The 15,287-nt window shown below is 44.0% G+C and overlaps 1 protein-coding gene across 1 annotated transcript; it reads left to right on the top strand.

Annotated features, from left to right (window-relative positions):
- The first annotated feature begins 2,749 nt into the window (after positions 1–2,749).
- Positions 2,750–11,312, top strand: LOC112052941 (uncharacterized). The gene is made up of 5 exons (XM_052891379.1): positions 2,750–2,992; positions 3,307–3,715; positions 5,938–7,146; positions 8,680–9,711; positions 9,776–11,312. The coding sequence occupies exons 1-5, from the start codon at positions 2,758–2,760 to the stop codon at positions 9,993–9,995; spliced, it is 3,105 nt and encodes a 1,034-aa protein (XP_052747339.1). The 5' UTR covers positions 2,750–2,757; the 3' UTR covers positions 9,996–11,312.
- Positions 11,313–15,287: the final 3,975 nt, after the last annotated feature.

Genomic DNA, 15,287 nt, shown 5'->3' with positions numbered 1-15,287 from the left:
TACTTTTATTACTTGTAATATGATTGTATAACAACATAAGAAACAATAAGACATATAATTTGAATACTATAAAACACTTATTAATTCGCTAACAACCTAATAAAATGTTAAAACAAAGAATACAACCAGTTCAAATTCCAAGTACGCACGGGCACATCTCACTCCACTATGTATTTTCTTTATTCCATTTCCTTCTGGATGCAAACAAATAAATCCGGCTCGAAGGACCATGTATAGGACGAGATGGTCAAATAAAATCCGGTATCCTGGACTTAACTTTATTGGTGGTAATTACATATAAGTAACAAACAGAGACGCATCTAACAGTGTCCAGTTAATAGGCCAGAATAAAACTATCAATTTATGACTTGCAAAAATACCAATAACCCCTGTCCAGAGACTTTACGCTGACGTGCAACTGCGTGGTTGCTCCATTATTTAAAACAGGCATTTCGGTCGTTGACATGTCGGTGGGAAGATCTCATCAATAGGAATCGATCAAGCCCAATCACAAGGTAGCTACTGTATCGTTCAGGAGTTCCAGTACCTGTCATTTGTCTCCATCATCAGACCCCTAATGATAGTTACAACCCATGTAGGTGGAAAGTTCTTGTCAACACAAATCAATCAAGCCCAAACACAAGGTAACTGTTGTAAACTGTTAAATAGTTCCCTCGTGTGTCTTTCGACTCCATCATCAGATCGACTCCAGACCTTCATTCAGTTGTAGTGCTTTAAAGTGGTTAATGGAAAAATCCTAAAATGGTGACAATGGGACCACCTCACCTCATACCCTTTCAAAAAAAAAAATTATTCAAATCGGTCCAGACGTCTTTGAGTAATCAGGACATCAAAACATCATCAAACACAAAACAATCATCAAAACACACACAGACGAATTGAGAACCTCCTCCTTTTTTTGAAGTCTGTTAACAATAACATCATATCATAATATGATGTACCTACGTTTGTAGCATAACATAGCAGGTACGGTGGCGGCGGTCCAGGTCTGGCTGGTGGGGGGCTTCGGCCGTCGCTAGTTACCACCCTACCGGCAAAGACGTACCGCCAAGCGATTTAGCGGTCCGGTACAATGTCGTGTAGAAACCGAAAGGGGTGTGGATTTTCATCCTCCTCCTTACAAGTTAGCCCGCTTCCATCTTAGATTGCATCATCACTTACCATCAGGTGAGGATGTAGTCCAGGGTTAACTTGTAAAAAATAAAAGAAAAAGAAAGACAGAACATATATTAATATTATATCTGCTGATCAGTACATCATTTATTATCAGTGCATCATATCATCGTATATATCAGATTTACACATATCAGAAGTGGAATTTAGACAATTCCCCGACATACATATTTATTTGTTCAATAAACCAACTGGTGTTTTACACAGATATAAATGTGGTATCGGTTTGAAAGCGGTTCCAAACCATAATCTATTTTATTCAGTTTTTTGACACCTCCTTTAAACTGATCAGTAGGCACTATGTTATTTGCTGGATAATTTTTATTGGATAATTTTATGACATTCAAAATAGGTATGATGACAGTGGGGCGCTGATTGTATGGACGAGAGACATTGTCCTTTCGGCTAACTTATATTGCGTTATTTTAGTAGGCCTTGATGTCAGCTATAACCTTGTAAAGTATGTCGTAATATATACGGGACACTCTGTACAATCGATACTGCCAAAAATATATTTTATCGATTTTATTGTCTGTCTGTCCATGATTTCTTGGCCGGGCATCACACTGAAACTACTGAATGAATTCAAATGAAACTTGGCACGGTTTAAGACCATAATACGGTTACAGGATACTTTTTATTGCGAAAATAAAATAAAAAGGGGGTGAAATAGGGGTTCAAAGTTTGTATGGAAAGTCCTTAATTTTAGAGTTGCAGTTGTAAAAATTTGTTAAGTCATAAAAAAAAACCAAATATTATGTTTATGTTAATTCAAAATATTTAAAATTCAACCCCTAAAGTGGTGAAATCGAACTTGAAAGTTTTCATTGATTTCCACGCGTCGAAGTCGCAGGCCTCCGCTAGTAAGAAATAAATGATAGAAAACATTCACATTAACACATTGCAAATAGGTTGTCTAGTAAAATGTGGGCCGGCGAGGATGAGTATTAAATGATTATTTGTTTAAATTTAATTAATCCACTTCCCTCTTTGATGGTACTCGACACTGAAGCTAAAGATTTCTGAAGATGAGTTTTGAAGAAGAGAATTTTGTTTATTACGAGTATCTCTGCAGGCAAGCGCTCGGGCGTAGCTCAGGAAGTTTATCGACCAACAGGAAAATAATATCGCGTTATCAACTAAACCGAGTGCCTGCTCACGGGCCATTCCTACCTACGGCGGTCGGCCTCGCGTACTCGCGTGCGTACCAACGGCCGGCGGCGACTCCTCGCGTACTCGCGGGCGTACCAACGGCCGGCGGCGCCTCCTCACGTACTCGCGGGCGTACCAACGGCCGGCGGCGCCTCCTCACGTACTCGCGTGCGTACCAACGGCCGGCGGCGCCTCCTCACGTACTCGCGTGCGTACCAACGGCCGGCGACTCCTCGGGTTGAGTAGGAATCGGTAGTGAGCTTTGCGACATTCAACTCTTATTCTTCTATCTTATTCGGGATTATTATATCTCTTCGTCGGATGGTAAACAGAGCCCCAATTCTTTTGACGCAAACTTCAAGAATACAATAAAGTCCTAACAGTAGGTAGATACCTCGGCCTCGAGCACAAATGTGTAATAATAACAGGAAAAACGATGTCTGCGTCCGTCGAACGGGAGGCAGTTCACTGCGCGTGCCCGCGTGCAGCGCAACCATGCCGCTCTCGCTGCCGCTGCTCGTGCCGCCGCTGCCGCCGCTGCTGCCGCTGCTGCTGCCGCTGCTGCTGCTGCCGCCGGCGCGCAGCGGCGAGCCGTGCGCCGAGCTGCGCGCCGCGATCCAGAACATGACGAACCTGACAATACCAGGTGAAAATTTTACTAAATAAACCGACTTCCAAACCCAAAAAAACGTACACCCACTAAACTAAATAGCAAAAAATAACATCATAATATTATTATTTTCTACCTGCTGATCAATATGAAGGCGGTTCTAAGCCAGTAATATAACAATACACATATAATAGATCTAGGCTTTCGTCCCGAGGCAACCGAGCACCGTGCCCCTTTTGATCCCTACGGCTCGTCTGTTCTCTGCGAGCTCTGCGTCGCAGGCGGCGATTCGGCCGAAGGGTCCGCGTAGCTCGCGCGTGAAGTCGGTGCTAAAGTGAATGTTTGTGGAGAGCGCCGCCTGCGCGCCGGCGGCGAGGAGGCGCAGCTGCAGGTGTGGGGCGGCGGCGGCGCCGGGCGCGCGGCGGCGGCGGTGCAGCTGGCGGCGCTGCGCGCGCTGCTGGGCTACGACGCGCGCCTGCTGCCCGCGCGCGCCGACCTGTGCCGGCTGCTGCGCACGCCCGGGCTGCCCGGGCTGGCGGTGGTGGCGGCGGCGGCGGCGCGCCCGCGCGCGCGCTGCCCGGGCGCCGTGCGCGCGCTGGACGAGCTGTCGTCGGCGGCGGGCCCCCCGGCGCTGCCGGCGACGCCGCTGCTGCTGGCGCGCGTGCCGAGCGAGCGCTGCGCCGCGCTGGCCGCCCGCTGGCAGTTCTACGAGCGAGCCGGCGACGACGCGCGGAAGTGCAACTTCGCGATGACTGACAGGTGAGAATCATTCGGCTGTTCAAGATCGAAAGGTATTCGATACCATGATATCTATAAATTAGTAGATTAAGGTAGGTAATACAGGATGGAACCAACTGTAAATGATGACTGCAACTTTACTTCGGGAACCGTTCTGAATTCTGTAGTTACGAGATTTTGTCTGTTTGGGATGCGAGTAAGGCGTGCCAAGGAAATGGGCACACGCGGCACATGGGCTTATTAAATTACGAATATGTATGGTTTGGTTATAAAATATGTTATCTATACTTCTATACTAATATTATAAAGAGGTAAAGTTTGTATGTCTGTAAGTTTGTAACATTCTTTAAATGGGGTAATCTTCGGAACTACTGATCCGATTTCAAAAATTCTTTCACCAGGAGAATGCTACGTTATCGAGGAGTACTATAGGCTTATATATTCTCTGTATATAGGTATCGTATATATTAGCAGAGTTATCATAGTTTTTGTCATACAGATCGGACCGAAATTCATCATGAACAGACTTATTCGCATGCGCTGCCTTATCCATTGCGTAAAATTGATATCAATGTATGGAGGCTTTATGTACCTTTAAAGTTCTATAAAAAAGTCACCGACACCATATACCTATCTTCTATATTTTAGCAGATATAGCACCTTTATTAAATTTTATTTTAAAAAATATTAATTTTACATATTTATTTATTTATTTTTATAGGGTACCAACAGGTTATGACAATTAAAATCGAGTTTTACAAAACATAGATTAGTGAAGTTGTTGTGTCAGAGACCCACTTACAGGTTACCTCAACATGCGTAATTTAGTACTCGAATAGATACATTAAATGAAAAGTTGTACTAAAACGAAACTTATTCTTTCGATTTTAAGAATGAAATTTACACAGGCTTAAGATTCAATTAAATTATAAATAAATATAACATTATCTTAATTTTAACTAACACAATTTACAAAATATTAAATTCGATAGAAATGACGTGAAAATTTTATTTCAATTTAATTTATGTTCAAATGCAATTTCTATAGCTTTATAAACATCAAAAATTGTTGTCTTTATCCTTTGAGGCACCTGACAGCTGTTATGCTATAGGCCATATATTTCATCTCCTTATTCCTAAGACAACGGAAACTATGCGGGTGATACTGCGAGGTTCTGCTAATAGAATGGTTCTAGGTACATTACCTAGAACCACCGTTGGGCTACTTTTATCCCACCTGTATCTATAACTATAATTCGATATTAAATCATCAACATAAATATATAATAAATTCATCATAGATAACTTAGCAGTACAACAGAGTATCACTATTATTCGTTTACCCCTTAACACTGCGAGTTCAACCCAATCGAGTTGGGCCTAGCAGGATAAGGGTCATATGGCGAGGACCACCACCACCAAATTGACCACTTAATTGACAATTTAACCATACTTCTATTATTGAGGATAACTATGATGATAATGATGTTGATGATGATGTTAATTAATAAATAAAACTTTCTATAATCACTTATGATGTTTATATTTTCCTAAAACAGCAAAATAAATTATTGTTATTATACTTCAAAGTGTGGATTATTTAGATTTTGCTTATTTATAGTACTAAATAATTCTGTAATAAATTTAGGTAAAATCAATTTTTAATGAAGAGAATGATTTTTAGTTTGGTTTGATGAAAGAAACAGCAGAAAAAAGGTTTGTGGCAACTGAAATTTCAAAAGTGACTGACAAATGGAACCGGAAATAGAAATGTCAGAATTCTACGGAATTAAAAAACAGACTATAGTTTATTTTTGAAAATAGGCAAAGTGTCAATTTTTAAAACGGTATAGTCCCCATTTGGTCCCATTGCCATCATGTCAAGATCTGATGATAGAATCCTGGAGGAATTGAGGGGAACTTTCGAAAATTATATGGGTGTCTAGTGTGTTCGTATACTTTTCCATTTAGTACTTTTAAGCACTACAATTTCGCGATCGCAGAGTACCTATAGTGAAACAAAATCTGCTTTATAGAAATTCCATCCTAACGGGGTAGAATAACAATCCCCAGGTACTCCCGTCTCTGGGAGGCGGTGTGAAGGCAACGTCAGGCTGATCTCTAGCGGGAGTTACTACAAAGTCTCTATAATTCCAAACAATACCATATACTACTCGCTTTCACAGCTCGCGAGGTGGTATATACACGACACATAACATGAACACGCACGTGTATTGTTGCAGTGACCGGTTCGAGGTGCTGCTGCGCGTCGCGGACGACGAGGACGAACGCGTGGAGCTCGAGCTGCGGCGCCGCGTCGCCGGCCTGCCGCTCGAGCTGCGGCGCTTCGGCCTGGACCGGGAGCTGCGCGAGCGCCTCGCCACGCTCCGGGCGCTCGGCAGCGCTTTCCTCTTCGTCGACGACGACATCTGGGCCGACGACGCGCGCGTGGTGCGCGTGCAGCCGCCGCCCGCGAGCGAGCGCGGGCTGCTGCCGCAGGAGGGCGTGCGCGTCGGCGACGGCAGCTTCATGCGCACGCACGCGGGCGCCGTCGCGCGCGTCGCGGCCGTGCGCCTCGAGCGCGCCGAGCTGCACGCCGTGCTGCGCCTCGAGGGGCGGGAGCGCAACCTGACGGCGGCGGGCTGCCGCTGGGCGCGCGACCACATGCGCGAGCTGCTCGGCCGGCTCGGCTACCGGCCGGACGCCACGGCGACCGAGCACTCGGTCGTCCTGTTGCCCTGCGCCGACGACCCCGAGCTGCGGGAGCTGGACGCCGTGACGACGGCGGTGAACGCGAGCGTCTACGGCGACACGCGCGCCGCGTACGCGTACCCGCAGCGCGCCGTGGACTGCGCGGACGAGCGCGCGCTGCCCGCCGCCGTGGACGCCGAGGCCCGCGCGCTCGCGCTGGTGACGTGGGCGACGGCGGAAGGCTACGCAGTGGCGCGCGCTAAGGCCGAGCGGACGGGCCTGCCGCTGCTGACGGTGGGCGCCCCGGCGGCCGCGACGGCGCGCGCGCTGCGCGGTGCGCTGCGGCAGTGCGGTTGGAGCCGCGTGCTGGTGCTGTCGGACCGCTCGAGCTACGCGCGGCGCGTGGGCGAGGCGCTGCGCGCGGACGGCGCGCTGCTGACCCGCCACGAGGCCGTGGGCTCGGACGCCGACGCCGCGAGCGCGCTGGCCGCCGTGCGCGCGAGCGACGCGCGCGTGGTGCTCGTGAACGCGGGCGCGCGCGCGGCGGAGCGCGTGCTGTGCGGCGCGGCGGCGCGGCCGGCGCTGGCGCACGTGGTGTGGCTGCTGCGCGAGGCGCGCGGCGGCGCGTGCGCGCGCGGGCTGCGCGTGCTGGCTCCGCGCGCCGCGCCGCTGGCCGCCGCGCTGGCCGCCCTGACGCGGGCCGTGGACTCGTTCCTGCTCGCTCGCCCCGCGCACAGATACACCCTGCACGACAACTCCACGTGAGCGCCTCGCGTCGACAAAGACAGACTGCTTTAAAGTATTCAAATGTTTGTTAGACAATTTGAGAACCTCCTTCCTTTTTAAATCGGAGTGGGTAGCTTAATATTTATTTAAATAAAAGATCTGTTAGAGGGGATCGCTAAAGCTAAAACGCGAAAATACGCTAACTTTAAAACATTTCTTAAGACTAATTTATTGTCTGAACCAAATATTTTACAATAAATATCATAAAAATTACAATTTCATGAACAAGGTTATACGCTATTATTTATGTATCTAAGGTTATAGGTTATACCGTCTTCAATTATTAATGTTTTAGTTGAATATTTTTTTTTCATAGATTTAAATATCTACAGAATTTGATCTATCGCAGGTTTTACCCGATTGCAAGAAGGGTTATGTTTTTCGCGCGTATCTTGTATGTATGTATGTATATATGTATGTATGTATGTAATATTCTTTATTACCTCATATCTTCCAAACCACTGAATGGATTAACGTAATTAGGATATCGTTAGATTTGTCTCAATAACCCAAGTGTTCTTAGGTAGGTGAAACTGAAAAAAAATAACAAGACGACTGTGAGACTCTGTAAACTCGAGGTGAAAAATTTTTTTTTTTCTAATATTGCAATATGGGTATCAAATTCAAGAGGCCATGTTTAAAAAAACTACAATGAGAAAAACGTTATTTATTAGTTGTCTATACAAAATACGCGAGGCGGATGACTATAGGTGCGAGCAGGTGTGAAGTGAAGTTATAAATAAAATAGACTAAATTAAATATATTGATGATAAGAATCGGCTAAGTGCGAGTCGGATTCGCCCACCGAGTTTTCCGTAGAATTTTTTGATTTTCTTCTACATTATTTAATAGGTCCCGACTGTTTTCTAATAGGGATGATGACAGTTTTTTAAATTTTATATAAATTAAAAGTACGCTAATAGTAAAGCAATTTTGTAAAAGTAACAAGGTATCTGCGATCATTACTTTCGGAGCTACAGGGATTTAAAGGGTCAGATTTGCGGCGCTGCCGCGGATCCCTGAAAAACGCTCCATACAAAATGGCACGATTTAGTGACGTCGTTGGCTCGCTGATCGTTAGGTTTGTATGATATTCAAACAAAATGACTAATATCTTTGTTATTTGTGCGTTTATGTTTATAGTTCATTTATTGAAAAATGTCACATTTAATGTAAGGAAGCTTAAACTATATGGATTTTCATCTAATTACGATAAAATATTTTTAGTAGATTTTGAAATTTTATAATCTTATTTATTTTGCAAATATGCAGTCAATCTTTGCTTTTTATGTATAAATTAGTTAACATTGACCTTATTTACCCGAACGTACCGAGTCATCATCCCCATTGCTTTCTACACTTCTAGACGGGGCTTGCTTTTTTCTTTTCAGTTTTTTTATACTTTATGTCTACTAACAGTCGGGTTTTTTTATTTGTTTAATTAATTTATTTATATTAAAAGTAATTAATTAAGTATAGATAGATAGATTGATCAGTTTGAATTCCAGTTACAGACTATTGCTGACGCATCTCAAACAATGGAACGCAACGGACGCCGTCGGCGAGTGGGCGGCCGGCTGCGCCGAGCGCGCGCCCGACCGCGCCGCCTGCGCCACGTGGCGCGCCGGCGACCCCTTTGCGCCGCGCTGCCAGGACGTGCCCGTGGGCGCGGGCGCCGCCGCGCTGGCGCTGGGCGCGCTGTCGCTGCTGGCGGCGTGGCGCGTGCGGCGAGCGCGCGTGGCGCGGCGGGAGCGCGCGTGGCGCCGCCGCCTGGAGCTGCAGGCCGCGGAGGCCGCCGCCGCGCTCGGCACGTACGTGGTGGACCGCGGCGCCGTGCGGCTGCTGCGCGAGATCGGCTCGGGCTGCTACGGCCGCGTGCACCGCGCCGAGCTGCGCCGGCCCGACGGCGGCACGCAGCTGGTGGCAGCCAAGGAGCCGCGCGCGGGCGCCGCGCCGGCCGAGGAGGGCGAGCTGCTGCGCGAGGCGTGCGTGCTGGCGCCGCTGGCGCACGCGCACGTGGTGCGGCTGGTGGGCGTCTGCCTGGCGGCCGGCCCGCCGCTGGTGCTGCTGGAGCACGCGCGGTACCGCGACCTGCAGCGCTACCTGCGGCGGCGCGCGCGCAGCTCGCCGGCGCTGGCGCCGCGCGCGCTGACGCGGCTGGCGCGCGAGGCGGCGGGCGCGCTGCAGTACCTGGCGGGGCGGCGCCTGGTGCACCGCGACGTGCGCGCCGCCAACTGCCTGGTGGACGCGCGGCGCTCGCTCAAGCTGGCCGACTTCGGGCTGGCGCGCGAGCTGGGCGCGGCCGAGCCCGAGTACGCCACGACGCGGCGCGGCCTGTTCCCCGTGCTGTGGATGGCGCCCGAGAGCCTGGAGCAGGGCGTGTTCTCGCCCGCCTCGGACGTGTGGGCGCTGGGCGTGCTGCTGCTGGAGGTGGCCACGCTGGGCGCGCGCCCCTTCGGCAGCTGGCCGCCGGCGCGCGTGCTGCGCTACGTCACGGCGGGCGGGCACCCGCCGCTGCCGCCGGACCTGTCGCCGCACACGTGAGTGGCCCGCCCCACCCCCGCTGCCCCCGCCCCGCCGCCGCTACAGCCCGCGTGTCCGCAGGCGCGACGTGGTGCTGGCGTGCTGGCGGCGCGCGCCCGAGCGGCGGCCCAGCGCGGCGAGCGTGCGCGCGGCGCTGGCCGACGTGCCGGACGCCGTGCGGCCCGCGCTGCTGCCGCCGCCGCAGTGCTGCCCGCCGACCGCCTCGCCGACCGCCTCGCCGACCGCCTCGCCGACCGCCTTGCCACGACCGCCTGAATCGCCCGACTTGCATATAACTTAACTGCGTTGTTAAAAATTGTTAAATCAATAAATACTAATTTGTAAGCAACGCAAACCCACTGGTTAAGACTTTCAGCCTTCGAAAAAAAAGGACGAGTTCGAATCCGGCTTGGGGCATGCACCTCCAGCTTGTCAGTTGCGTCAAAAACATTGTGAGGAATACCGAATACCTCAGAGTCTTGTTGACTACTCTATATTGCTATCACGCACGCTATATATAAATTAGGTAACATATAAGAGGTATTGATAATGATTTGTTTAAAAGCATAGCTGGGCACCGTTAATCAAATAGTTAACTTCGTTAATCATTAATCCGCTACAAAAAAAGTTAGCTTCGTTAAACGTTAAAGCGTTACATTCCGGAAGAATTAACGCAAGTTAACGTTAATCGTTAATCCGTTAATATGACTGTGTAATATTACATTTTTATATCATTGTGTGGGATCACCATTGGAAAAATAAGGATGAGCACTGGGGATGTGTCATAATTTGTTTTTTGTTGATTTTATCTATATTTAACATAAATATAGCAATTTGTTGATTTTTTAAAAAAAAAAATCATTCATCATTTCTTACTTCTCTGAACCTGTGTTTCGCGTCGCGCGGTAAATAATAGGCATTGGATTAACGATTAACGGACTTCTGCATATTAACGGAAGTTAACGTGTCCGTTAATATTTTTAAAAGTTAATCCGTTAATCAAAATGTTAACTTCGTTAATTAACGATTAACGGATTAACGAGTTAATGCCCAGCTATGTTTAAAAGCTATTTGGAGGAAAGAAGGCAGTGTATTAAAATCAGTAAAATAATAAATGGTGAAAAATTAGATTAGATGTCAAATCTTCTTGTTTCATTAACTCCTTTGGGGTTCCACAAGGAAGTAAGTTGTGTGGTATGTATGGTCCTTTATTATTCTTATTATACTTACTCGTACATCTGTAGCGTTATCAATATAAACATTATTGTATAAACATTATCAGCGTATCCACATTCATATTTAGTTCGTAGATTATCCATAAGTTTACAACGTTTCAAATTGTAAGATAACATGTGGCGCGCACATGCTGATACTAACCACTCAACAGCACATTACTAACCCAATGTATTTAGTTATAATAAACCACTTGAACAGTAAACGGCGATCGATAAACATGCTTTTCTTTGCCACCTTACCTCCTCACCACACGCGGCAAACATCAACGACTTGCCAAATTGTTCTAAATATCCCTGTACCTATATTGTTTACCGATGACACAGCTCTAATTAAGTTATAAAAGACAATAAGTTGACACATGAATAGAACTTAAAACAAATAAACCTACACATGCAACACGACAAATCCCGATTATGCACAAAAACTCCCGGAAAATCTATACAATGTACAATGTTATCACAACATAACTAAACACTTTTTAGTAGATACACAAATAAAATAATACACAAATCAAGATCACCAAGATCTACCAATTTTCGTTAGCCACGCAACAAAATTAATAGGCCGTACACAGACTACAATATTTTTGGGCGGTAAATCTAATAATTGTTCGTAAGTACTCGACTAAAATACTAACGTAGTCTGTCCGGCCTCTAAGTGCACTATACTAAAATATGCGAAACATCTATATCTATATCTATACAGTTCGCGCGGCGAGAGTTTGGCTTTGACCTTCGGATGGAGGGGATTACTGCGCATGGGTACTGTCACGCACACAATACTTTTCCTTTTTTATGTACCAGGTTGGATATTTGAGTGGGTCAAAATTCATGTATAGTGATAATAATGCTAGAAAATAATACGAAGTAGATAAACTTCTTCATTTATTAAAACTATTGATAGTTATTTTACATATTTAAAATGTTTATACAGAGACAGTTTGGTTATTTTCCGACTGACTGAGTAAAGAAGCAACTTCCTCAATCTTACTTCGAATTTGCTTCAATGAATCGATACATTCGTCAGCTTCTTTCTTTAAAAAGCAATTCACGTCATATATCATTTTCCGTGCTTGCCTTTTTAAAACAATGTTTTTTTTACGCATTTTTAAATCACTTTTTAATATTTAACAAAAAAACTTAAACAAACAAACTCAACAAATAATAACAATCGACAACAATTAACGAAAATAGCAATTCATTTGTGAACGTGATTGTACAACAGGAGTGCGCGGTACGTCGTTTCGGTGCGAGAGGCAGGTAACGACTGGAGCGCCAATCAGAGCACCGCGCACCCGCCCCGCACCCCGCTAATGCCCGTTGATACCCAATTTCTGATTTCTGCGCAATAACGGTCAAAGCCAAACTCTCGCCGCGCGAACTGTACCTATAATAAAGCTGATCTGGTCAAAATCTATACACTAACAATTTGAGATTTTACTTGTACCATTTGTAACACTAATCGTTACCGTCTCATAACGTACCAGTAGCGCCATCTAGAACTTATAATAAAGGTCAAATTCTGTACAATTTGTACATTGAAGCATGGTCTAAGATTGAAGCTAGTTTGAAAATTTTTGTAGGGGGAATTATTTATTCGATACTGAAGCTAAATAGTAGATTGTTATACAAGGGGCTAAAAAAAGGGGCTTTTTAGGCTTAAATAGAAACCGAGTTTATAATGGGTTTAGCCCTACGTATTACACTCTGCTTTTCACTACGATTGCGAGAAAATAAAATAGTTTAGTACAATATTCAATGATTTATTTTAATTGAAAATTAAATGTACAAAGTCTACAATTTGGATATTAAGTGAGATGCTTTTACCCGGTAACATAATTTCCGACTACTATGAAGACGAATAATGGGTATGTGAGGTAAACATGGGAGATAATAGTTTAAAAAACTCCTTTCGTAAGTGAATCCATTCGTTTTCTCCACTTTACCTAGGTAGGTATTTATGTAAATGCGTCTCGACTTTGATGGTGACAGATTGAAAATTTCATCCATCTCCAATTTAGGATCACCATTCTCACTAGATAAAGACAACAATAAGAATTAATGTTGAAAAATATGTCAGTTACGGTCACAAATTTACAATGAATTTCCTAAAATAATCAAGTGTGTATTATTCACGCCAATTGTTTTTTAAATTCTCGCTTTTTAATTTTATTTTCTTTTACATTAGTAAAAGACAAAGGTATTTCACCGTAGAGGATGTCCCATGTCTTCAAATATCGCTCCATTCGCAACTCAATAAAAATTAAATAAAAAAATTAACGCATTCCACAGACAAGAATGCCACATTAGTTTTTTATTAATTTTTCAAAACAATCAGGGCCTTACCTATAATGATTCTATTTTCAAATAAAACCTCCTCCGTTTGATAGTAGGCTAGTGCTTGGCTAGTACTCTTAACAGACAAGAATTAAAAAAACAAAATTACTTTAGCCCCTAGAGGCTGAAATGCTTGTTAAGCCCCGCTGTGGAGTGATAATATGACAGTGTTTTTGAGCAAGAGTAGTGAAAATTGATTTTAAATTCTCGCTCTTTTATTTTATTTTTCTTTACTAATATAATTTTTTCGCATGAAGAAAAGGCAAAGGTATTACACCGTACTACCTTATCTTCAAATCTCGCTCTTTAAATTCGCAACTCAATAACAATCAAATAAAAAAAATACCGCATTCCACTGACAAGAACGTTGCATTTTATTCCAATTTCCAGTTTTATTTTTATCAAACAATCAGAACCTTACTTCTGGCTCAATCACTCGACGCCCGGAGCCTTATAACCAAAAGAAGAAGAAGAAGGTCCTTACCTATGATGATTCTATTTACGAATAAAACCTTCTTCGTTATAAAGTAGGCTAGTACTCGTAACAGACAAAAATTAAAAAAACAAAATTACTTTAGCCCTTAGAGGCTGAAATGCTTGTTTAGCCCCGCTGTGGAGTGGTAATATGACAATATTTTTGAGCACGAGTAGTGAAATAGTAGATTGTTATACAAGGGGCTAAAAAGACCCATTATATACGAGGTATTTTTAGGGCCCGAGACGAAGGCGAGGGCCGCCTAAATAGAAACCGAGTTTATAATGGGTTTAGCCCCACGTGTTACACTCTGCTTTTCATTACTATTGCGAGAAAATAAAATAGTTTAGTACAATATTCAATGATTTATTTTAATTGAAAATTAAATGTACAAAGTCTACAATTTTGGATATTAAGGAAGATGCTTTTACCCGGTAACATAATTTCCGACTACTTTGAAGATGAATAATGAATATATGAGGTAAACATGGGAGATAATAGTTTAAAAAACTCCTTTCGTAAGTGAATCCATTCGTTGTTGTTTTCTTCACTTATTAAATTTTTCGTAGGTATCGTATGTAAGTATTTAAGTAAATGCGTCTCGACTTCGATGGTAACAGACTGAAAATTTCATCCATCTCCAAATTAGGATCACCATTCTCACTAGACGAAGACAACAATAACAATTATTGTTGAAAAATATGTAAGTTACGGTTACAAATTTACAATGAATTTCGGGAAAAAATCAAATACGCCAAGTTTATGAGGATGGAGGAGGATTTTGTAACTAAATAACAACTGTAACACTTTTTTGTACAATAAATATTTTATTCTTAGAATTTTATAATAAATTTCATTAGGTACTCTAAATTTTCAAATCGGAAGTAGTGGTACTCTCAGAGACTAGGGCAAATAGGGAAAAAATTGGTCAACTACATAATTTACACAATTTTTCTTTCAACTGTCTGTCACTAAGCGTTATGATAGAAATTTCTGTTCAAAATTCCTCTTTGAGAGTGAATGATCTGAGGCACTATTTTTTACCTATACAGAACAGGACATCACTATGACAATAAATATGGTATCATTATTTTACAAAGTGACATTAGCATCTGTCAGAAAATTCGCACGATTAATGATTATACTATACACTGTAATCTTTGGTATTAGTTTTCTAGCCTATAGTGATCTGTGGTATTAGTGTTCTAATATGTTCCTTGGTTCTACTTATAAAAAGTACTCTGTGGTTCTACTGTTCTGTTGTGCAGGGTTCCCAACTTAGGGGTTTTCCCCCCAGATTTAGGGGGCAAATAAGTGAAATGGGATTTTTTTAGGGGTCTGAAATTTTTAGGGGTATTTTCAGGGATTTTTTGACTCTTTAATATTTTTAAATTGATGATAATTTTAATATTTCTTTCTTGGCCTAGCGACTTTAACGACATATAATACGTTATTCTACAACCACTCTGAGGCAATTGGAGGCAATTTTCATCGAATAAAAAAAATTGGGAAATTTATTCATTGTCAACATGTATGATTTCAAAAA

This window comes from Bicyclus anynana, chromosome 3, assembly GCF_947172395.1.
Source record: "Bicyclus anynana chromosome 3, ilBicAnyn1.1, whole genome shotgun sequence".
Classification (NCBI taxonomy): Eukaryota; Metazoa; Arthropoda; class Insecta; order Lepidoptera; family Nymphalidae; genus Bicyclus; species Bicyclus anynana.
Note: the sequence above shows the minus strand (reverse complement) of the source record. Positions and strands in the feature narration are given on the sequence as shown.

What these genes read in the sequence shown, in the direction of transcription:
- LOC112052941 (XM_052891379.1), top strand. Translation starts at nt 2,758, where the DNA reads ATGTGTAATAATAACAGGAAAAACGATGTCTGCGTCCGTCGAACGGGA. An exon ending in GACGAACCTGACAATACCAG is followed by an intron (nt 2,993 to 3,306) that starts GTGAAAATTTTA and finishes ATGTTTGTGGAG; the next exon opens with AGCGCCGCCTGCGCGCCGGC. An exon ending in CCGGACCTGTCGCCGCACAC is followed by an intron (nt 9,712 to 9,775) that starts GTGAGTGGCCCG and finishes GCGTGTCCGCAG; the next exon opens with GCGCGACGTGGTGCTGGCGT.